This window comes from Octopus bimaculoides, chromosome 30 (assembly GCF_046866305.1).
Source record: "Octopus bimaculoides isolate indiv1 chromosome 30, ASM4686630v1, whole genome shotgun sequence".
NCBI lineage: Eukaryota > Metazoa > Mollusca > Cephalopoda > Octopoda > Octopodidae > Octopus > Octopus bimaculoides.
The window spans coordinates 433,572-457,303 of record NC_142957.1 but is presented as its reverse complement, the minus strand read 5'-3'; the positions used below and the strand labels follow the sequence as shown (position 1 = coordinate 457,303).

Genomic DNA, 23,732 nt, shown 5'->3' with positions numbered 1-23,732 from the left:
TCTGTGTATCCTGTGACTGTATTTGTGTGGGTGTGTGTTTTTGAGTGACTGTGTGTGTTTGCGTAGATGTTTAGTTGGGTTGTGAATGTGCAGGCGTTTCTGTGGGGCGGAGTTTGAGCCTTTTCTTTTTCTCTTTTCCTTCTCGTGTGCTCCCACTCTGTGTCTTCTTCTGTCTCTCTCTGTCTCTCTCTGGCCACTTTCATGGGTATATCCTCCGCTTTCCCTGATTTTAGTTGGATTTTCGCCTGCGTTGTTCGTGCTTCTAGTTTTGTGGACGGTGGTGGAGGTGCTGTTGGTTTTGTCCACGGTGTAGTTGCTGCTGGTTCCTCCTTCGATGGGGAGGCTTCTTTTCCTACCTCTGGTTGTGTCTGGCATTCAGCCCTAATGTGCCCTTTCTGTCCGCGTTTATAATACCTGGGCTTCCTGCCTTCTACGTTTAATCTCAACTTCATCTCCCCCACCGAAATTATATCTAATAATTTCCTCTAAATCTTCTGAGGTGACCTGAATTATTAATTCTAAAACCTGCCCTACCCAGTTCTGCTGTTGGTACTTGTAGGCTTCAAAGATAGTTACTCTTTCCTCCAAGCCCTTTAAGATTGCATCAATAAGCCAGGCAACATCAATTTCCGGTGTTATTCCCCTCGCCCTTACCTTGGAAGTGTGTCTACCAAGATATGTGGGTAGGAGAGCCACCTCGGTTGTTTTCAATGTGTTCGTTGAATGTTACCTGGCTTTTTCCTCGGGTCGGAAACGTACCTCCACCATGCCGTATCGCTTTCCCGTTGTTAGGTATGTTACAACCATCCAAATGGGTCGAAGGCATTTCTCCACTGCTTCTTTGGTCACCGGTTCTCTCCTTTTTGATTTCAATGAAACTGTTTTGTAAATAACAGTATTCCTTGCTGTGTTCTGTATAATTACTTCGGGAGATGAAACTTTCACCTCATTTCCATCTCTTTGTAGCCTATTTTTATGTTTGCCCGGTTCGAAGCAGATGTTTTCTTCCGCCACGCTACCAGCCGAAGCAAAATTTACGCTTTTCTCCGAGTTGTCTTCCTTTCCATTTGTTTCTACTTTCTTCTGTCAATCCCTTTTCTTGTGCCCGCGTTCTACGCAGTCTCCTTCCAGGCACCTCGCCATTAGCTTCTCCTCGTTGCATGACAAGCTGTTCATTTTGCACACAAACCAAAATTTTTGTGTTTAAATTTTGCCTTTCTTCTTCCAGGAAGGGGGGGAATGTGTCGCTTGTCTGCGACACCACAGAAATACACTTTTTAAAGAAATTCAACTAAAATTAATTCTGGAACATTAACAATTTAGACTTCTTTTTTTTTTCTTATTGCCCATAAGGGGCTAAACATAGAGGGAACAAACAAGGACAGACAAAGAGATTAAGTCGATTACATCGACCTCAGTGCGTAACTGGTACTTAATTTATCTACCCCGAAAGGATGAAAGGCAAAGTCGACCTCGGCGGAACTTGAACTCAGAACGTAACGGCAGACGAACTACTGCTAGGCATTTCGCCCGGCGTGCTAACCTTTCTGCCAGCTCGCCCCCTTCAGACTTACTTCAAAAAGGTTTTCCACACCGCTTCCAAATTTTTCACACCACCACGAACGCGCACGTGGCGATATTGAAGACCAAAATACGATGAATCTTTCACATCATTTCCACCAAAAGAAGTGAACCTGGGAAATATCTCATCAACGAACGGAGACCAAACCTGCTCACCGTCCAGGTTGAGCCAGAGATGCTTCAACCTCACCGGGAGTCTGCGTGTCTTTAGCTTGCGCATCTTCATACGATGATCATTATCATGATAATCTTCATCATCATCATCATCATGAACGTCATCGCGTTTGTCATCAGCATCATCCTGATTATTTTAATCATCATAACCATTATCACCAGGATCTGCATCATCATCATCATCATCGAATTTTTATCATCATCAACATTATCATCATCTTCATTTTTATCATCGTTGTCAACATCATCATCAGCATTATCATCGTCATCACCATCATCATCATCATCAATGTAACCTTTAACGTCATCATCATCATCATTACCATCATTTCCATCATCATCACGTTCTTGGTCATCATCATTATCATCATCATCATCATCATCATCAATGTAACCTTTAACGTCATCATCATCATCATTACCATCATTTCCATCATCATCACGTTCTTGGTCATCATCATTATCATCATCATCATCATCATCATCATCAATGTAACCTTTAACGTCATCATCATCATCATTACCATCATTTCCATCATCATCACGTTCTTGGTCATCATCATCATGATCTTCATCATGATCACATTCATCATTACCATCAATAACATCATCATCATCATCATCAAGAGCATCAACATTTTCAACATCTTGATGATGATGATGTTGATTATTCTTTTTATCATCATTGTCATCATTATCATCACCATTTCCACCATCATTTTCATAAGCATCAGCCTCATCATATTGATCATCATCGTCATCCTTACCAACATCTTATTTCTAATCTTCTCCCTTTTATAATGCAGATCTCTTCACCACAATGAAATTCAAGACATCAAAGATGGATGGTTTGCAAATCTCTGCAATTTAAAAGAATTGTAAGTTGCCTCTTCTATTTTCTTCAGACTCTTTTATTCACGATATAGTTCTCAATGTTTAATATTAAATCATTTGCCAATTTGTCTCATTCACATTAGTAACACATATGTAATCAGCTTCTTTCTTTCTTTCTTTCTTCTTCTTCTTCACCCCTTCCTCTTCGTCTTCATTTTATTCTTTATTTTCTTCTTTGTCTTCTTTTTCCTTCGCTCCTTCTTCTCCTTCTTCTCGTTCATTTCTTCTATTTCTTTCTTTCTTTCTTCTTCTTCCAGCTATCCTCCTTCTTCACCTCCTTCCTCTTCGTCTTCATTTTATTCTGTATTTTCTTTGTCTTCTTTTTCTTCTTCCTTCGCTCCTTCTTCTCCTCCTTCTCATTCATTTCTTCTCTTTCTTTCTTTATATTCTCTTTCTTTCTTTATCTTCTTCTTCTTCTTCCAGCTATCCTCCTTATTCACCTCCTTCCCCTTCGTCTTCTTCATTTTATTCTTTATTTTCTTCTTTGTCTTATTTTTCTTCTTCCTTCGCTCCTTCTTCTTCTTCTCGTTCGTTTCTTCTTTTTCTTTCATTATATTTTCTTTCTTTCTTTCTTCTTCTTCTTCTATTAATTTATAATTATCATCATTGTTATGATGACGATCATCACCTTCCTTATCACCACCATCAGCATCTTCATCATAATCATCATTGTCACTATGACTATGATCTTCATAATCAACATCGTGTTTATCATCATCAGCATCATCCTGATTATTTTAATCATTATAACCATCATCATCAGGATCTTCATCATCATCAGCATTGTCATCATCATCGAATTTTATAATCATCATTATCACCACGATTTTCCTCATCTTCGTCATCATCATCGTCATCATCATCATCATCATCATCATCAATGTAACCTTTAACGTCATCATCAACATCATCATCATTACCATCATCACGTTCTCGGTCATCATCATCATCGAGAAGAGCATCAACATTTTCGAACATCTCGATGATGGTGTTAACGATCATGACTATTATTTTATCATCTTCATCATTAGCATCATCATCATCACCATTTCCACCATCAATTTCATAAGCATAAGCCTCCTCATAACGAACGTGATCATCATAATCATCAACATCCTCGTCACCACACTCATCATTAACTGCATCTTCATCAACATCATCATTATCATCACCATCACGATCAACATTGTCATCATGATCATCATGATCAACATTGTCACCCTTACCAACATGTTCACCTTCAGAATCCCCATCATCATCACCATCTTCATCTTCCTTTCTTCCTCATCCTCCTGATTATTCTCCGTATTCCTCTCACTCTTATCACTCAATATTGAACATTGAACCATGAAACTATTCCATATTATTTCTAAACTTGTCCTTTTTGTAATGCAGAGATCTCAGCGTGAATGAAATTACGGAGATCAAAGATGGATCGTTTGCAAATCTCTACAATTTAAAAGAATTGTAAGTTGCCTCTGTTTTCTTCAGACTCTTTTACTCACGATATAATTCTCAATGTTTAATATTAAATAATTTGCCGATTTTTTGCATTCATATTAGTAAGACATGACATATGTAATCTGCTTTCTTCTTCTTCTTCTTCTTCTTCTTCTTCTTCTACTACTCTTTTTCTTCTTGTTCCATCGCTCCTCCCCTTCTTTCTTCTTCATCTTCTTGAATATTGTATCTATGAAACTATTCCATATTATTATTCCATATTATTGTAAGTTGCCTCTTCTGTTTTCTTCAGACTCTTTCACTCACGATATAATTCTCAATGTTTAATATTAAATCATTTGCCAATTTTTCTCATTCACATAAATAAGACATTTATAATCAGCTTTCTTCTTGCTTTCGTTCTTCTTTTTCTTCTTATTCTTTTTCTTCTTCTTATTCTTTTTCTTCTTCTTCTTCTTCATCGTTTTCTCCTCTTCTTCATCGTATTCCTTTTTCATTTTCTTCCTCTTTTTTAATCTCTTTCTTCTTCTGTTTCTTCTAGTTACACTACTATTTTTCTTCTTCTGTTTCTTCTAGTTACACTACTATTTTTCTTCTTCTTCTCCTCCCCTCTTCCTCCTCATACTCCTTCTTCTTTCTTCCTTTAGCTTTTTCTTCTTTGTCTTCTTATTCTCTTTCTTGTTGTTGTTGTTCTTCTTTATCTTCTTCTTCTTCTTCTTCTTCTTCTTCCATCGCTCCTCTTCCTTCTTCTCCTCCCCTCTTCCTCCTCCTACGCCTTCTTCCTTTAGCTTTTTCTTCTTTGTCTTCTTATTCTCGTTGTTGTTGTTGTTCTTTTTTCTTCTTTGTTTTCTTCTTTTATATCTTCTATTAATTTATAATTATCACCATTGTTATGATGATGATGATCATATTCATTATCATCAGCAGCATCATCATATTTGTTATCATTATCATCAGCATCTTTATCATCATCATCATCATCTCCACCATCAGATTCATCATAAGCAACAGCCTCATCATAATGAACGTGATCATCATAATCATCAACATCCTCATAAACATAATCGTTCCCAACATCAACACCATCATTATCATCATCATTATCACTTTCATCATTGTCCCCATCATCATGATCATCATTGTCACCCTAACCATCATCAAGTTCACCGTTATAATCAATATCGTCACCATCATTTTCATCAGAATCCCCATCATCATCACCATCTTCATATTCCGTTCTTCCTCATCCTCCTAATTATTCTCCATATTCCTCTAACTCTTATCACTCAATATTGAATATCGTATCACGAAACTATTCTATATTATTTCTAAAATTCTCCCTTTTATAATGCAGAAATCTTTACGACAATCAAATTACCGACATCAGTGATGGATCGTTTGCAAATCTCTACAATTTAAAAGAATTGTAAGTTGCCTCTTCTGTTTTCTTCAGACTCTTTCACTCACGATATAATTCTCAATGTTTAATATTAAATCATTTGCAGATTTGTATCCTTCACATTAGTAAGACACATGTAATCAGCTTTCTTCTTCTTGCTTTCATTCTTCTTCTTTTTCTTCTTTCTTCTTCTTCTTCTTCCATAGCTCATCCTTCTTCTCCTCAGTCCGCTTCCTTTTAGTCTTTTTCTTCTTCTGCTTCTTCTTCTTCTTCTTCTTCTTCTTCTTCCATAGCTCATCCTTCTTCTCCTCAGTCCTCTCCTTCTTCTTCTCCTCCTTCTTCTTCTTCTTCCCCTCCTTCTTCTTCTCCTCCTTCCTCTTCTTCTTCTGCCGTAGCTCATCCTTCTTTTCCTTTTAGTCTTCTTCTTCTATTTCTCCCTCTTTCATTTCTTCTATCAATTTATAATTATCATCATTATTATGATAATTATCACACCGTCTTCATTATCATCATCATTGGTATGATTATGACTATGATCAACCTCATCCTCATTATTATCATCATAATCTACGTCATTTTCAACATCATCAGCATCATCCTGATAATTCGAATCATCATAACCAGTATTATCATCATCATCATCGATTTTTATCAACACAACGCCATCAGCAGCAGCACCATGTTCCTCATCTTCATCATCTTTATCATTGATGTCAAAATCAACATCATCATCATCATCATCATCATCATCACCATTTTGATATTCCTTTCTTCCTCATCCTCCTAATTATTCTCCATTTTCCTCTCACTGTTATCATTCAATATTTTGAATATTGTATCTCGAGACTCTTCTGCATTATTTCTTATCCTCTCCCATCTTTAATGCAGATATTTTGGCGGGAATCGAATTACGGACATCAAAGATGGATCGTTTGCGAATCTCTACAATTTAAAAGAATTGTAAGTTGCCTCTGTTTTCTTCAGACTCTTTCACTCACGATATAATTCTCAATGTTTAATATTAAATAATTTGCCGATTTTTTGCATTCATATTAGTAAGACATGACATATGTAATCTGCTTTCTTCTTCTTCTACTACTACTACTCTTTTTCTTCTTGTTCCATCGCTCCTCCCCTTCTTTCTTCTTCTTCTTCTTGAACATTATATCATGAAACTATTCTATATTATTTCTAATCTTCTCCCTTTTATAATGCAGATCTCTTTCCTACAATCAAATTACCGACATCAAAGATGGATCGTTTGCAAATCTCTACAGTTTAGAAAGATTGTAAGTTGCCTCTTCTGTTTTCTTCAGACTCTTTCACTCACGATATAATTCTCAATGTTTAATATTAAATCATTTACCGATTTGTCTCATTCACGTAAATAAGACATATGTAATCAGCTTTCTTCTTCTTCTTCTTCTTTTTCTTCTCTCCTTTCTTCTTCTTCACTTGATATTTATCACAATATTATGATCATCATCATCTTCACTACCATCATCATCTTCTTGATTGTCATAATCAGCATTAACATTTCATCATCATTATAATCAGAAGCAGCATTCTCATTATCATGACCATGTCTATGATCATCATCATTTTAATCATTATCATCATAATCTTCGTCATAATCCTCATCATCATCATTATTATTATCATCATGACGATCTTCGTCATGATCGGCATCATTATCATCATCATCGTCATCATCATTTGTATCTTTGTCATCAGTATCATTGTCATCGTGTTTATCATCACCATAGTAACCAAGATCAACATCATCATCGTCACGAGCTCACTCATCTTCATCAACTTCATCATTATCATCATCATCATCATCATCTTAATGATCACGATCTTCATCATCCACGTCAGTTTCATCATCTAAAACATAATCATCGTCATCATTATTATCATCAATACGAACTTCATCATCATTATCATTATCATCATCATCATTATCCTCACCATTTCCACCACCACTTTCATCATAAGCAACACTCTCATCAAAACGAACAGATTATCATAATCATCAACGTCCTCAACATCATAATCATTCTCATCATCAACTACATCTTCATCAACACCATCATTGTCACCATCATCATGGTCATCATTGTCACCATTACCATCATCAAGATCACCGTCATAATCATCATCATCAGCATAATCTTCTTCAGAATCTTCTTCATCATCACCATCTTCATATTCCGTTCTTCCTCATCCTCCTAATTAATCTCCATATTCCTCTAACTCTTATCACTCAATATTGAATATTGTATCACGAAACTATTCTATATCATTTCTAATCTTTTCCCTTTTATAATGCAGAAATCTTGCCGGGAATCAAATTACAGACATCAGTGATGGAGCGTTTGCAAATCTCTACAATTTGACAACATTGTAAGTTGCCTCTTCTGTTTTCTTCACACTCTTTCACTCACGATATAATTAACATGCAAGTGGCTGAGCACTCCACAGACACGTGTACCCTTAACGTAGTTCTCAGGGATATTCAGCGTGACACAGTGTGACAAGGCTGACCCTTTGAATTACAGGCACAACAGAAACAGGAAGAAAGAGTGAGAGAAAATTGTGGTGAAAGAGTACAGCAGGGTTCGCCACCATCCCCTGCCAGAGCCTCGAGGAGCTTTAGGTGTTTTCGCTCAATAAACACTCGCAACGCCCGGTCTGGGAATCGAAACCGCGATCCTATGACCGCGAGTCCGCTGCGCTAACCACTGGGCCATTGCGCCTCCACTTCAGCAGCATAATATTCATCAGAATATGCTTCATCATTACCATCTTCATATTCCGTTCTTCCTCACAATCGTAATTGTTCTCCATATTCCTCTCACTGTTATCATTCAATATTTTGAATATTGTATCACGAAACTATTCTATATTATTTCTAAAATTCTCCCTTTTATAATGCATATATCTTGTCGGGAATCAAATTACCGACATCAGTGATGGATCGTTTGCAAATCTCTACAATTTAAAAGAATTGTAAGTTGCCTCTTCTGTTTTCTTCAGACTCTTTCACTCACGATATAATTCTCAATGTTTAATATTAAATCATTTGCCGATTTTTCTCATTCACATTAGTAACACATATGTAATCTGCTTTCTTCTTCTTGTTCTTGTTCTTCTTCTTCTCGTTCTTCTTCTTCTTCTTCCATAGCTCCTCCTTCTTCCTTTTAGTCTTCTTCTTTTTATTATTATTCTCGTTCTTCTTCTTCTTCTTCCATAGCTCCTCCTTCTTCCTTTTAGTCTTCTTCTTCTTATTATTCTTCTCCTTCTTCTTCTTCTCGTTCTTCTTCTTTTTCTTCTTCTTCCATAGCTCCTCCTTCTTCTCCTCCATCCTCTTCCTTTTAACCTTCTTCTTCTTCTTCTTCTTCTGTCCTTTTTTCTTATTCTTCACCTTTTTTTCGATTCTCCTTCATTCGTCATTTATCATAATATTATAATCATTAGTGTCGTCTCCATTCCCATCATCATCTTCATTGTTGTCCTGATCAGCGTTGCAATTGTTTCCTCATCATCATTGTCATCATCATGACCATGTCTATCATCATCATCTTCATCATAATCCCCCCTACTCCTCATCATTATTATCTCCATCATCGGCTTTTTCTTCATCAGTATAATCATTATTTTATCCTAATCATTATCATCATCGGGATTTTCATCATCATCATTTGCATCTTTATCATCATCGACATGAGCGTCATCATTATCATCATCTTCATCATGAGCATTCAACATTATCATCATGGTCTTATTCATCTTTATCAACTTTTATCATCGTTATCATCATAGCCATCATTAACATAGACTCTATCTTCATCCATCAACATCATAATCACCATCCTGATCGTCAACATCAGCTTCATCATCATCATCATTACCATCATCCTCATCATAATCATCACGATCATCACCATATTTTTCATCATCTACATCGTTATCATCGTTATCAGCAGAATCATCACGATCTTCATCATCATCTCCAGCATCATTTTCATCTGAGGCATCAGCCACATCATATATTATTTCCAAACGTGCCCCTTTTGTAATGCAGATATCTTTACGGCAATCAAATTCAAGACATCAGTGATGTATCGTTTGCAAATCTCTACAGTTTAGAAAAATTGTAAGTTGCCTCTGTTTTCTTCAGACTCTTTCACTCACGATATAATTCTCAATGTTTAAATGTTTAATATTAAATCATTTGCCAATTTGTCTCATTCACATTAGTAACACATATGTAATCTGCTTTCTTCTTGCTTTCATTCTTCTTCTTCTTCTTCTCTTTCTCCTATACCTTCTTATTATACTACTACTCTTTTTTCTTCATCATATTCTTTCTTTTTGTTTTTCCTTCTTCTTCTTTTTCTCCTATACCTTCTTATTATACTACTAATCTTTTTTCTTCATCATATTCTTTTTTTGTTTTTCCTTCGCTTCTTCTTCTTCTCGTTCTTCTTTCTTCTTCTTCTTCTTCTCTTTCTCCTATACCTTCTTATTATACTACTACTCATTTTTCTTCATCATATTCTTTTTGTTTTTCCTTCTTTTTCTTCTTTTTCTCCCATTCTTCTCGTTCTTCTTTCTTCTTCTTCTTCTTCTCATTCTTCTTTCTTCTTCTCTTTCTCCTATACCTTCTTATTATTCTACTACTCATTTTTCTTCATCATATTCTTTTTTTGTTTTTCCTTCGCTTCTTCTTCTCGTTCTTCTTTCTTCTTCTTTTTCTCTTTCTCCTATACCTTCTTATTATTCTACTACTCATTTTTCTTCATCATATTCTTTCTTTTTGTTTTTCCTTCACTTCTTCTTCTTCTTCTTCTTCTTTCATCATCATCATCCTTACCAACATGATGTTCACCAACACAACCAGCTTCACCAATATCATCATCAGAATCCCATTATCATCACCATCTTCATATTCCGTTCTTCCTCATCCTCCTAATTATTCTCCATTTTCCTCTCACTCTTATCACTCAGTATTGAACATTGTATCACGAAACTATTCCGTATTATTTCTAAACTTCTCCTTTTTATAATGCAGAAAACTTAACCGGAATCGAATTACGGAGATCAAAGTTGGATGGTTTGCAAATCTCTACAATTTAAAAGAATTGTAAGTTGCCTCTGTTTTCTTCAGACTCTTTCACTCACGATATAATTCTCAATGTTTAATATTAAATAATTTGCCGATTTTTTGCATTCATATTAGTAAGACATGACATATGTAATCTGCTTTCTTCTTCTTCTTCTACTACTACTACTCTTTTTCTTCTTGTTCCATCGCTCCTCCCCTTCTTTCTTCTTCATCTTCTTGAATATTGTATCTATGAAACTATTCCATATTATTATTCCATATTATTGTAAGTTGCCTCTTCTGTTTTCTTCAGACTCTTTCACTCACGATATAATTCTCAATGTTTAATATTAAATCATTTGCCAATTTTTCTCATTCATATAAATAAGACATTTATAATCAGCTTTCTTCTTGCTTTCATTCTTCTTCTCCAGCTTCTTTTTCTCCAACTCCTTTTTCTTCTCCTTCACATTCTTTATTATTTTCTTCTTCTTCCTTCGCTCCTCCTCCTTCTTCTTCTTTTTTTCTTTTTTCTTCTTCTCCAGCTTCTTTTTCTCCAACTCCTTTTTCTCCTCCTTCACATTCTTTATTATTTTTCTTCTTCTTTTTCTTCGTCTTCTTCCTTCGCTCCTCCTCCTTCCTATTCTTCTTTCCCTTCTTCTTCTTCTTCACCTTTTTCAGATTCTTCTTTATTTGATGTTTATCACAATAATACAATCATCATCATCAACTTCATTACCATAATCATTATCATGATTGTCATGATCAGCATTAGCATTTCATCATCATCATCATTATCATTATCATGGTCATGTCTATGATCATCATCTTCATCATTATCAACATAATCTTCGTCATAATCCTCATCATAAGCCTCATCATCGTCATCATCGGCTTATCTTCATCATTTGCACCATCTTCATTATTTTCATCTTCATCATCATTATCATCATCATCATCATCATCATTTCCATCTTTATCATCCGCATTATTATTATCGTCATCATCCTGTTTATCATCACTATGATGATGATGATCATCATCATCATCATCACGATCTTACTCATCTTCTTCAACATTATCATTGTCATCATCATAATCATAACCTCATCATTAATATCATTACCATGATCATCATCATGATCATCGCCATCATTTATATCATCATCATTATCATCAACACGAACTTTATCATCGCCGTCAACGTCATCATTATAATCGTCATCAACGTCTTCATCGTCATCATCAGTATCATCACGAACTTCATCATCATCGTCAACTGCATCATGAACATCGTCCTCTTCAACATCTTCTTGGTGATGATAATGATTTTTATGATTGTTAGCACCATTATCCTCATCATCAGCATTATCATTTTCATCACCGTAGAGGCAGGAGTGGCTGTGTGGTAAGTAGCTTGCTTACCAACCACATGGTTCCAGGTTCACTCCCACTGAGTGGCACCTTGGGCAAGTGTCTTCTACTATAGCCTCGGGCCGACCAAAGCCTTGTGTGTGGATTTGGTAGACGGAAACTGAAAGAAGCCCGTTGTATATATCTATATATATAAAAATGAGAATGTCTGTCTGTCTGTCTGTCTGTGTGAATCCCTAAAACTCGAGAACTACGCAACCAATTTCATTCAAATTTTACACATGCCTTACTTAGGGTTCCAGTTGTGTTTTAGTCAAAGAAAATTTTAACTTCTTGCAGAGTTCGAGCCCACGGCAACATAATATCTCCTCCACTATTTAAGTATTACGTGTCAAAAGTGAAACAAAAACACTTATGTCAAATACTTTCACTTTAAAATGAAACTATTCTACTAACTGAAACAATCACATTTCGATACTGTAATGACAGATACTTTCAGAGAGAGAGAGAGAAAAAGAGAGAGAGAGAGATGTATATGTATACATATAGATGTATATGTACACGTTATTCCACTAATTGAAACAATCACATTTCGATACTGTAATGATAGATACTTTCAGAGAGAGAGAAAGAGATAAAGAGTGAAAGAGAGAGAGAGAGAGAGATGTACATGTATACATATACATGTATATGTACACGTATATGCATAGATATATATATATAGATCTATATGCATACATGTATATGTATACACATGTGTAGATGTATATATATATATATATAGATGTACATGTAATATGTACACATATATACATATATATACATATATACAGATATCTATACATATATACACCCATCACACACAAACACATGCACACAAACACACACATTAGTCATTTGTTTTCTTATCCAAAACTACGTCAAAAGTACTGAACGGATCTTTATGAAATTTGGAAATTATATTCTATGTATAACGGCCATAACTCCCATGAAAATTCATATATTTTTGATGTTGATGAAATTTTAACCCGAACATAACAGATGAGCATTATTTGTAATTCAACGGTACAACAGTGTAAGACTACCCTTTCAGATATACTTACATTGTGATTTCTGCAATGTGGTGCATAAATTGTCAAGTAAATGAGATGCATCTTTGCCTCCACTGATTCACTTGCAAAGTGTTGAGTAAAATTATTTCGTTGCAGACTTCCTTTGGGTCTTTTTATTATCACTACGACACACATAGTCCCCAGTTGGTAACATTGATTTCAAGGCCCTCCTACATGAGAGACTGGCATTCCACTTAATGTCTATGTTCCATGCTGGCATGGATTGGAGAGTTATTAATGTAGAAATATGGTATCGTAGCTACTAACAGTTGAGGGTTGCGTAGTCTAGACAGCGTTTTTAGATTTCATTATTCTCTTTAACCTGGGCAAAGCCGGGTATTTCTGCTAGTATATATATATATATATATATATATATATGTATGTATGTGTGTGTATATGTTTGTGTGTCTGTGTTTGTCCCCCCACCATCGCTTGACAACCGATGCTGGGGTGTTTACGTCCCCGTAACTTAGCGGTTAGGCAAAAGACACTGATAGAATAAGTACTAGGCTTACAAAAGAATAAGTCCTGGGGTCGATTTACTCGACTAAAAAGCGGTGCTCCAGCATGGCCGCAGTCAAATGACTGAAACAAGTAGAAGAGTAAAAGAGTATTACCAGCTTCGTTTTCATAAGGCATCCGCCAAACCATAATGAACATGGTCATCATAATCATCAACATCCTCAACATCATAATCATTCTCATCATCAACTACATCTTCATCAACACCATCATTATCATCATCACATTCATCAGTCACCATCATCATGATCATAATGATCATCATCGTCACCCTTACCAACATGATGTTCACCGTCATTAATCATCATCGTCATCAGAATCCCCATCATCATCACCATCTTCATCTTCCTTTCTTCCTCATCCTCCTAATTAATCTCCGTATTCCTCTCACTCTTATCACTCAGTATTGAATATTGTATCACGTAAGTATTCCATATTATTTCTAAACTCCTCCCTTTTTGTAATGCAGAGATCTGTCCTCCAATCAAATTCAATACATCAAAGATGGATCGTTTGCAAATCTCTACAGTTTAGAAAAATTGTAAGTTGCCTCTGTTTTCTTCAGACTCTTTCACTCACGATATAATTCTCAATGTTTAATATTAAATCATTTGCCAATTTTTCTCATTCTTCAGACTGTTTCACTCACGATATAATTCTGAATGTTTAATATTAAATTCTGAATGTTTAATATTAAATCATTTGCCAATTTTTCACATTCTCACTCTTAAAACATAAATAATCTATTTTCTTCTTCTTTTTCTTATTCTTCCCGTACTCGTCATCGTCCTCTGCCTACTCCTCCACCTACTCCTCCACTTCCTCGACCTCATTCCCTCCTCCTCCTTCTCTCCTCCTCATCGACCTCCTTCCCTCCTCCTCATCGACCTCCTTCCCTCCTCCTCCTCCACCTCAACCTCCTTCCCTCCTCCTCCACCTCGACCTCCTTCCCTCCTCCGCCTCGTTACATGCCGACCAAATAACAGCAAAGTGGTTGACATGGGGTTGGACAGTGCTGTGCCTGAAAAACATCGAAAAAGGCAATACGGTAGACTTTCTCTGTTTTCTTTCCGTGGGAGTTTCTTCTCTTGTTGGTGTTGCTTCTGTAGTTGAGGTTGCTTCAGTTGTTGTGCTGTTGGTGGTGCTTATATCAAGGGGTTAGTGCCTTCCTTCTGTATTACTTGTGGGAAGAAGGCTTTCAAGTGGTTATTCTGTCTGCATTGATAACATCTTGGCCTTCTGCCCTCAACTGTGACGTTCAGCATAGTGCCATATGGAAGGCTGAGGAATTTGTTCCAAAACGTCTTCGTTTATTTGGACCATAAAGTAGTATTTCCAACAACATTGGGCCTATGTGTGTATGGATTGATATTATGAAGGATATGCAGAGTGTCCATTATTAACACTCACAATTTGAAAGATTCAGGAAAAATAAAAATAAGAATAACTCAGCAAGTCACGTGCAACCAATGGAATCCACGTAATAATATTCTGGTATTTCTAATGAAGAATTCTTCGTTTATGTTTCCCAATAAATTTTGCCAAGTTAACCTTATTTTAAATTTTCTGAATTTTTAAAATCGTAAATGTAATTTATTAGTACCTAGTATATATTTGCTACTAACTCTTAAAGGTGAACATAGGCACAGGAGTGGCTATGTGGTAAGTAGGTTGCTTACCAACCACATAGTTCCGGGTTCAGTCCCACTGTGTGGCACCTTGGGCAAGTGTCTTCTACTATAGCCTCGGGCTGACCAAAGCCTTCTGAGTGGATTTGGTAGACGGAAACTGAAAGAAGCCCGTCGTATATATATATATATATATATATATATATATATATATATATATATATATATATGTGTGTATGTGTGTCTGTGTTTGTCCCCCCCCCACCATCACTTGACAACTGATGCTGGTGTGTCTACGTCCCCGTAACTTAGCGGTTCGGCAAAAAGAGACCGATAGAATAAGTACTAGGCTTACAAAGAATAAGTCCTGGGGTCGAATTTCTCGATTACAAAGGCGGTGCTCCAGCATGGCCGCAGTCAAATGACTGAAACAAGTAAAAGTGTAAAAAGAGTATTAATTGTTATATACACTCTGAAAAGGATTCTTAAAGTTGTGAACTGTTCTGAAGACAGTCAGTGTTGTAATAATTCACGTTTTATTTTCTTTGAAAAGTTCTTATAACATTACATTACCATTGGAGTGTATACTTTTATAATTCTTTGTTCCAATCATTGGAGTGCGGCCATGCTGGTGTGCTGCATTCAAGGGTTTAGTTGATCAAATCGTCCTCAGTACTTACTTTTTAAAATCTGTTACTTAATCAACCGCAATCTTTTTTTGCCAAACTCGCTAAGTTACGGAGACGTAAACAACCCGAGACTTGCTGTCAAGCGTATTTGGGTATAAACACAAAGACAGATACACACGCATATATACAACAGACTTCCACACAGTTTCCGGTAGCAAATTTACTCACAGGGCTTAACCGACCCAAGGTTATAGTAGACGTCAATTACCCAAGGTGCCACGCAATGGGACTAAAGAATCAATGTCTGTGACAAGGAATCTTCTTTCTACTGTGCCATGCCTGTACCTATATCGAAAATAATATTTCTATCATAGATGAGAATGTTATATAAACCTCATGATGTGCACATAAGAGTCTCGTTTATGTGTTGTCATTTTTATATTTTATCATCTTCCATCTGTTGTTGTTGGGATTTCACAAAAGATTTTCTCAGCTTAGGAAATCTGAGTCAGATTGAAGGAGCCTATTCCTGTCCCAACAATACTGCTATAAGATCAATGCAGAGAAATAGACAACTGTACTGTGGCCATGGACATTTATTCAGTTTCTGTTGAGTAAAGAGCATTTTAGACAGTACTGAATAAGAGAAAACAGATTTATTTACTTTTTCTTATTTTAATGTGTATAATATTTGTCTTTCTTTTTTCAGATATTTGATTCAGAACCGAATAAGAAACTATGACGATGGTGCTTTCTTATTCCTCCCCAGCATAAGTGAAATGTAAGTACAACAAGTCTGCTTATTGGAAAATTAAAATCTTAAAGAAGAGGTCATCCGATTCTCAGTTCTTTGTGAAATTGGCAACAAATGACTGTCCCTATAACAATGTCACAGCAAAAATCTTTCGGCACCCTTTCTGTTCAATAGGTAGCAACCCACCTTTTTCAAAGTATCTAAACAAAGTATCAAAGTTCATCAGCCTAAGCACCTAACATTAGTTTCCACATTAGTAGAAAGCCTGTTATTGGTCTAAAGTTGGATGCAACATTTCCCTTTTCAGGATCCTCGGCACATAACAATGTCTTTCCCTTTGTCATCCAGCTGGGTAATTTCTTTCTTTCAATTTTGTTTCCATTTCTTGCCGAGTGTCTTTCCGACACCTAGAGCAAAGAAACTCACTGTATACATTCGTAGACCATTAAAATAAACACCCCCAGGTAATTCATTTATGAAGGAAAGTTATGTCAAAGAAAAAATAGAAAGTAGAAACTCAGAATTGGTGAGCCAGGGGGTTGTGTCATGCCATCGTTATTGTTTTAAAAAAGCAGGAAATAGTTTATGATATTTCGGAAAATAAACGTTTATCAATTTATTTTCTCTCTGCTAATTATGAGCATTCACGTGCATGTTTGCCATAGAAACTAAAAAAACTACAACTCTGTACTTTTTCAGTTTCTGCGTTGGTACAGTTCCAATTTTAAAGACAAACGTTCTTAGTGCCACAACGTCCCTTCTAAATGTGTTTTGCTCAGAAACAATGGCAGGTCTCCGACACCAAAACCGCCTTAAACCACGATAAAATGGAATCCTTTCAAGTGGCTAATAATCTCGCTTAAAGGTACTTTATTTTTCAATAATGTTAGCTTAAAGAAAATAGGAACTTAAAATCTCATTCCACTTTCCACTAAAAACCATTTCACTTTATTGATGTTATTAGCATCTTTTGGAAAAAAAAAACTCTGAATGTCATAACTTTAATAAGCTAGCTCAAATTTTATAAACTTTGTTTCTTGTTAAATCAAACAGCAGTTTCTCTTTTGATCTGAAGCGCATTTAGTTAGAGTTCTCTTTATTATTACAGTTTGCTCATTCGCAATAAAGATATGATGTGCGGATGTCACCTGCCAGCCCTAGTGAATTATACGAAAAATAACTATAACAGAACTCTGACTGTCACGGGCCAGTGTCAGACAGATTTAGGCAAAAGAATTCCTATACTGAATTATTCGCAATGTACAAGTAAGTAAAATCCTCCTTGTTTCTGTTGTTCTTTTATTATTAACACAAAGAAAACTTCGGTCATTCTCTGCAGCTCGCAATATAATGTCTTACGAAACCGGACCAACAGATACAAATATAAAGAAATAAACATTTTGCCATCCATACGCTTCACATCCACACGTTCTCTCTAGTGCACTAAACTGTATCACACAAACTTTCATCCACACACACACACGCACATACAACAGCGAACAGCGCGCGCAGGCATGAATGGGCGTTCACATACACACACATGTATAGGGGCACACCCTCTTTCTAACTCCCCCTCTCTTACGTACATTCTCACTCACATCCGTACGACTACATAAGCACAGAATCCAAAAAATAAGACAAATATTGAAGAGGTCATGAATGGCAACAAAATGTCTCTAATAGCCATAACTGGCTGCGAGAATAATTGGTTAACAAATTGACGAATAATAAAGAAGTGAAATAGAACCAGTGCGTGCGATTATTATTGGCATAATGACCTTCCCGAGAGACAACAAATGCTTTAGCATTCGATCCTCAGAAGAGGACAGCTTGGTAAGAAAGCCAGCCCTCACCTACCAACATGAATGTTGGCTAACGACAGAAAGAGTACGATCACAAATAACAAAGGTCGAAATGCGCTTTCCTCCGAAGAATCTCTAGAATAACGTTACTCGATAGGGTGCGTACTTCGGATATTTTCGGCGTCTCCCCAACCGGCAGAAAATCTAAGAGTAGACCAAGAACAAGTTGGCAAGATAATATCGATAGTTTCGGTCAGTTCCATTCGAGAATCCAACCAGAAAGTGTATTGACAATTGCTTCTGATAGGACCCTATGCAGGAGGTACTTCAGGATTCTGTCTTCATGACCCTCACAAGAATAATGAACATATTGGATGGCTAGATGGAGGGATGTGTACAGAGTGTTTGGGTTAAATATGAAGATTTTTATATCCCATTTTTCAGGAAAAGCTTAATGTATTGGTGAATAGTCAATGGCGTTGGAGTGCATGAACATAAAGTAGCTGAGAAAAAGTTAGCTGACATCGAGGATTGGGCTCCATTTGAATATTGGAAAACAGTCACATGTGTCATTATGATTCGTACCGGTTATCAAAATGCTAACATCGTGCTTGCTGCTCAATGCTCTGTGAACACTGTGAAGGCTGTAAGACGTGACATGAAGAGATTCAGCAGAAACTAGAAGCTAAAATTCGAATGCGAGAAGAAAATTATTTGAGAAGATCAAATATCGAAACGAGAAAAATTCCAAGAGACAAAAAAACACAAAAAAAAAACAGGAATATAAAAAATCTGACAAGATGGGACACTTCATGAAGATCAAATAATGTAGACGGTACAAATAAGGTATTGTTACACATTTGTGAAGAGAGGGTAAGAAAATGGCTGTCGGAAGAATGAGAGAAGAGCAAAAGTGGTTTCTATAGGAAAAAGGGTGAGCACAATTAGGGAGAGACGGCAGAAGAGTGTTAGCTTGGCTATATATTAGGGAGTGAATTGGTTGCAGTTAGTAGGGGCCAAACAGTAATGAAAGGTAAAAGGAGGAGAGAGACTTGAATGATTTGGAGGTAGAAACCAAAGCAATGCTTAAGCAAGTGCACGTGTGAGGGCAGTTGTGTGTGTGTGTGTGTGTGTGTGTCTCAGACATGAATATCTCTGAGTCCCTGTAACAGTGTGTTTGTGTTTGTATGTATGTGTAAAAGTCAGAAGACGCTATGGGAAAGAGGTGTGTGTGTGTGTGTGATAAAGTGTGAAGAGAGTAACTGGGATGACCGAGGTGAGATGTGTGTGTATGTAGAAACTGCGAGTTAGTATGTGAAATGTGTGTAAAGTGTAAATGTCGGGGTAAAGGGGCAGGGAGAGGTAATGTGTAGGTGTTACCCTCCCAGGCACAAGTCCTAGCAAGGTTGTTTATGGAAGACCAGCAGTCAGCCATGCATACCGGCCTCCCCTCTCCACGCCACCAGTGTTATCCAAGGGAAAGGCAAAGGAGTTGATACAGCTTGGCACCAGTAATGTCGCAACTCTTTTCTACAGCTGAGTGAACTGGAGCAACGTGAAATAAAGTGTCTTGCTCAAGAACACAACACGCAGCCCTGTCCCAGTTTCGATCTCACAACCTCACGATCGTAAGCTCGACGCTCTAACCCCTGAGCCATGTGCCTTCACATACATACATACATATAAAAGTACCCTGTTGATGTTGAAATTCTAATGAAGGAGCCTTGGATCTAGATTAGAAACTGGTTCTGTCTCTATTGGCAAGAAATCTTGAAATAAGACTGAATAATGACATACATACATGAACTTATATATTCAATAGAGCAACTTACTATTGCTAATCTTTTCTAATTTTTATTCAAATATTGTTTGGCTCAGTCCATATATTATGACCATGTTTATTGTTCACATGTTTATAGTTCATATATTATGAAAATGTTAATAGTCTTTGCTAATAAATAAGGACATGTTTATAGTCTTTGTTAATACTATGGGTTATATGTCTGACATGTATTGATTCCAACACTTAACACGTATACATTTGCTTGACATCACAAAGTATTTCTTGTTATTGCTATGCATGACACTATTTGGTTCCTAAATATGGATAATTATTTATGTTCTCTAGATTACTCGTTATTTCAAAGGAATTTACAGTGTCAAACATGTTCAGGGATGAAGTGCAATGGTTCAGAAGTGACAAACTGTCCAGGAGCAGAGGTATAAACTGAAATGTTACTTTCTTCCTTTTCATTAAACATATCCACAACCGTATTTTATAGTCACAAAATGAAAATACAATATACTTCTATATTTAAGAAATGAGGAATTATTTACATTATTTACATTTGACGGATATTTGTCCTCATCTTGTTTGTTGTTAACACAACGTTTCGACTGATATACCCTCCAGCCTTCATCTCTTGGGGCATATAGCGTGGTGGTTAAGAGCGCGGGTTACTAACCCCAAGATTCCGAGTTCGATTCCAGGCAGTGACCTGAATAATAATAATAATAATAATAATAACAATAACAACATCGAAAAATACCTTAGGAGAACCCAGGTTCGAAATTTCCCCAAAACACCTGACGAAGGCTGGAGTGTATATCAGCCGAAACGTTGTGTTAACAACAAACAAGATGAGGACAAATATCTGTCAAATGTAAATAATGTACATAATTCCTCATCTCTTGAATATAGAAGTATATTGTATTTTCATTTTGTGACTATAAAATATGCTTGCAGAATAGAAGCATATTTCTCTTGTGTCCATTTAATGCATTTTCTGTTTTATTTGCTATCCTTGAGGAGTTCAGTCTGATAATTTTATTTCATTATCATCTTTCAGTGCGGGTGTATTAGTTTCCGTTCCTGATGAGTTTTGCACGCTTTATTTTCTTCGTAAATTGTGTGCGGAAAAAATCCCTTTGTGCATTCCTCGATTGAGAAAAAAACTTGGATTGAATGATGCTTTCTGTTTTATTGGACAAATTCCGCCGAGGTCGACTTTGCGGGGTCGATAAATTAAGTACCAGTTACGCACTGGGATCGATCTAATCGACTGCCCCCCCCCCAAATTTCGGGCCTTGTGCCTAGAGTAGAAAAGGATACTTTCTGTTTTATTGGGATTATTTGACGAATTTAAGGTGGCGAGCTGGTAGAATCGGTAGAATGCTGGACGAAATGCTTAGCGGTATTTCGCCAGATGCTGCGTTCTGAGTTCAAATTACGCCGAGGTCAACTTTGGCTTTCATCCTTTAGAGGTCGATAAATAAAGTACAAGTAAACCACTGAGATTGATGTAATCGACTTGTCCCCTCCCCAAAAATTTCAGACCATGTGTCTATGATAGAAAGGATTATTTGACCGATTTTAAGTTTGATGGTGAATGACAGTGTTGTGATTTTAATACTGTGGAGGCGCAATGGCCCAGTGGTTAGGGCGGTGGATTCGTGGTCATAGGATTGCGGTTTCGATTCCCAGATTCCCAGACCGGGCGCTGTGTGTGTTTATTGAGCGAAAACACCTAAAGCTCCACAAGGCTCCGGCAGGGGAAGGTGGCGAACCCTGCTGTACTCTTTCACCACAACTTTCTCTCACTCTTACTTCCTGTTTCTGTGGTGCCTGTAATTCAAAGAGTCAGCCTTGTCACACTGTGTCACGCTGAATATCCCCGAGAACTACGTTAAGGGTACACGTGTCTGTGGAGTGCTCAGCCACTTGCACGTTAATTTCACGAGCAGGCTGTTCCGTTGATCGGATCAACTGGAACCCTCGACGTCGTAAGCGACGGAGTGCCAACTGATTTTAATACGGCTAGTGATTCGATGGCCATATTTACATTACATGTGATCCGAACGCGTTGGCATTCAGGAAGCATTCATGAAATGTTATTTATAAAAGGTAAATATCAATAAACTTAATAAGGGATCACTTATGTTGTTATCTTACAACACTCTCGCAAATTATTTTCGGTCTCATTTGCTGTTTTGAGATTTTTTAGTAGCAATGATTAAACTCTCTCGCGTTGTAAACATCCCAGTTGTAGTTGTTGCTGTAGTTAGCAGTAGTCGTACTAGTGAATGTCGTAGTTGTAGTAAATGTAAATGACTTTTATATCGATTCTTACAGCCAGTTTGTCGGATGGCTTTATCAATGAACGGTGTTACAATGAAGTTTGAAAGGTCCTGCAGCACATACAGAAAATGTGTGGAAGCCATGAGAAACAATAGTCATACATGCATTAAATGGACTGATGGCATTTCCTGTACTGGTTGTTGCATCAGAAACTTATGTAACAAGAATGCCTTCATTGGTAAGTGTTATTTATTATCTAATATAACTACATCTGATTTATTACACCTTAATAGTTAATAAGAACATTGATTAATTGTTTATATATAGGAAGCTATTTTATTGTGTGCATGTGTGTATATATGTGTGTATGCACATGCACACGCATATTTAAATATGTATATGAGGGGGGAGAGATACCACCTCTACAGAGATGATGCCTTGCTAGTTACCAAGAGCATAAACAAATCCTCTTTAGAACGAGCTAGAAAAGATCTACACAGTTTTCTCTATCCTAATCCTGTCTATTTTGAAAATTCCCACAAATCTACTAACTTTTTAGATGTAACTCTAAACTTAGAAACCTCCCAATACTCCCCTTATCACAAACCTATACAATACCTTAAATACTTAAACATTCATTCCAATCACCACAAATCCATCTTTGATAACATAGTCAAAGGTATCTCGATCCGCATATCTGACCTCTCTACCGCTGAGGTAATATTCAATAACCACGCACCATATTACAACCAAGTCCTCGCTGCGAGTGGCTTCCCCCAACAAATAAAATAATCCCTAATACTAGGCTCAAGCAACACATATCTCAAATCACATCGCAACGACACACCAACCATCAGAATCACAACAGACCATACATACACTATGCTAGAACCCCGAGAGAACCCGCATTAAGACAACCTATACCACACACGAACACATATAACACTAGGTCAAAAGCTAAAACAACGGGCCATGCTATCCAACACCATTTTCCAAAAATATAAATAGCACTGCCCCTATATATATATATATCATCATCATCATCGTTTAACGTCCGCTTTCCATGCTAGCATGGGTTGGACGATTTGACTGACGACTGGTGAAACCAGATGGCTACACCAGGCTCCAATCTGATTTGGCAGAGTTTCTACAGCTGGATGCCCTTCCTAACGCCAACCACTCAGAGAGTGTAGTGGGTACTTTTACGTGCCACC

General features: G+C 36.8%; 1 protein-coding gene across 1 annotated transcript in view; it reads left to right on the top strand.

Moving 5' to 3' along the window:
- LOC106882449 (uncharacterized) overlaps positions 1-22,815 on the top strand; it is a 44,292-nt gene extending 21,477 nt beyond the window's left edge. Inside the window, exons 2-15 of the mRNA XM_089345839.1 lie at positions 2,562-2,633; positions 4,045-4,116; positions 5,465-5,536; positions 6,398-6,469; positions 6,727-6,798; positions 7,844-7,915; positions 8,483-8,521; positions 9,597-9,668; positions 10,587-10,658; positions 14,097-14,168; positions 16,594-16,665; positions 17,747-17,904; positions 20,569-20,660; positions 22,573-22,815. Of these exons, the coding sequence (XP_089201965.1) occupies positions 2,562-2,633; positions 4,045-4,116; positions 5,465-5,536; positions 6,398-6,469; positions 6,727-6,798; positions 7,844-7,915; positions 8,483-8,521; positions 9,597-9,668; positions 10,587-10,658; positions 14,097-14,168; positions 16,594-16,665; positions 17,747-17,904; positions 20,569-20,660; positions 22,573-22,815 (1,252 nt within the window). The remainder of the gene's footprint in view (positions 1-2,561; positions 2,634-4,044; positions 4,117-5,464; positions 5,537-6,397; positions 6,470-6,726; positions 6,799-7,843; positions 7,916-8,482; positions 8,522-9,596; positions 9,669-10,586; positions 10,659-14,096; positions 14,169-16,593; positions 16,666-17,746; positions 17,905-20,568; positions 20,661-22,572) is intronic.
- The last annotated feature ends 917 nt before the right edge of the window (positions 22,816-23,732 follow it).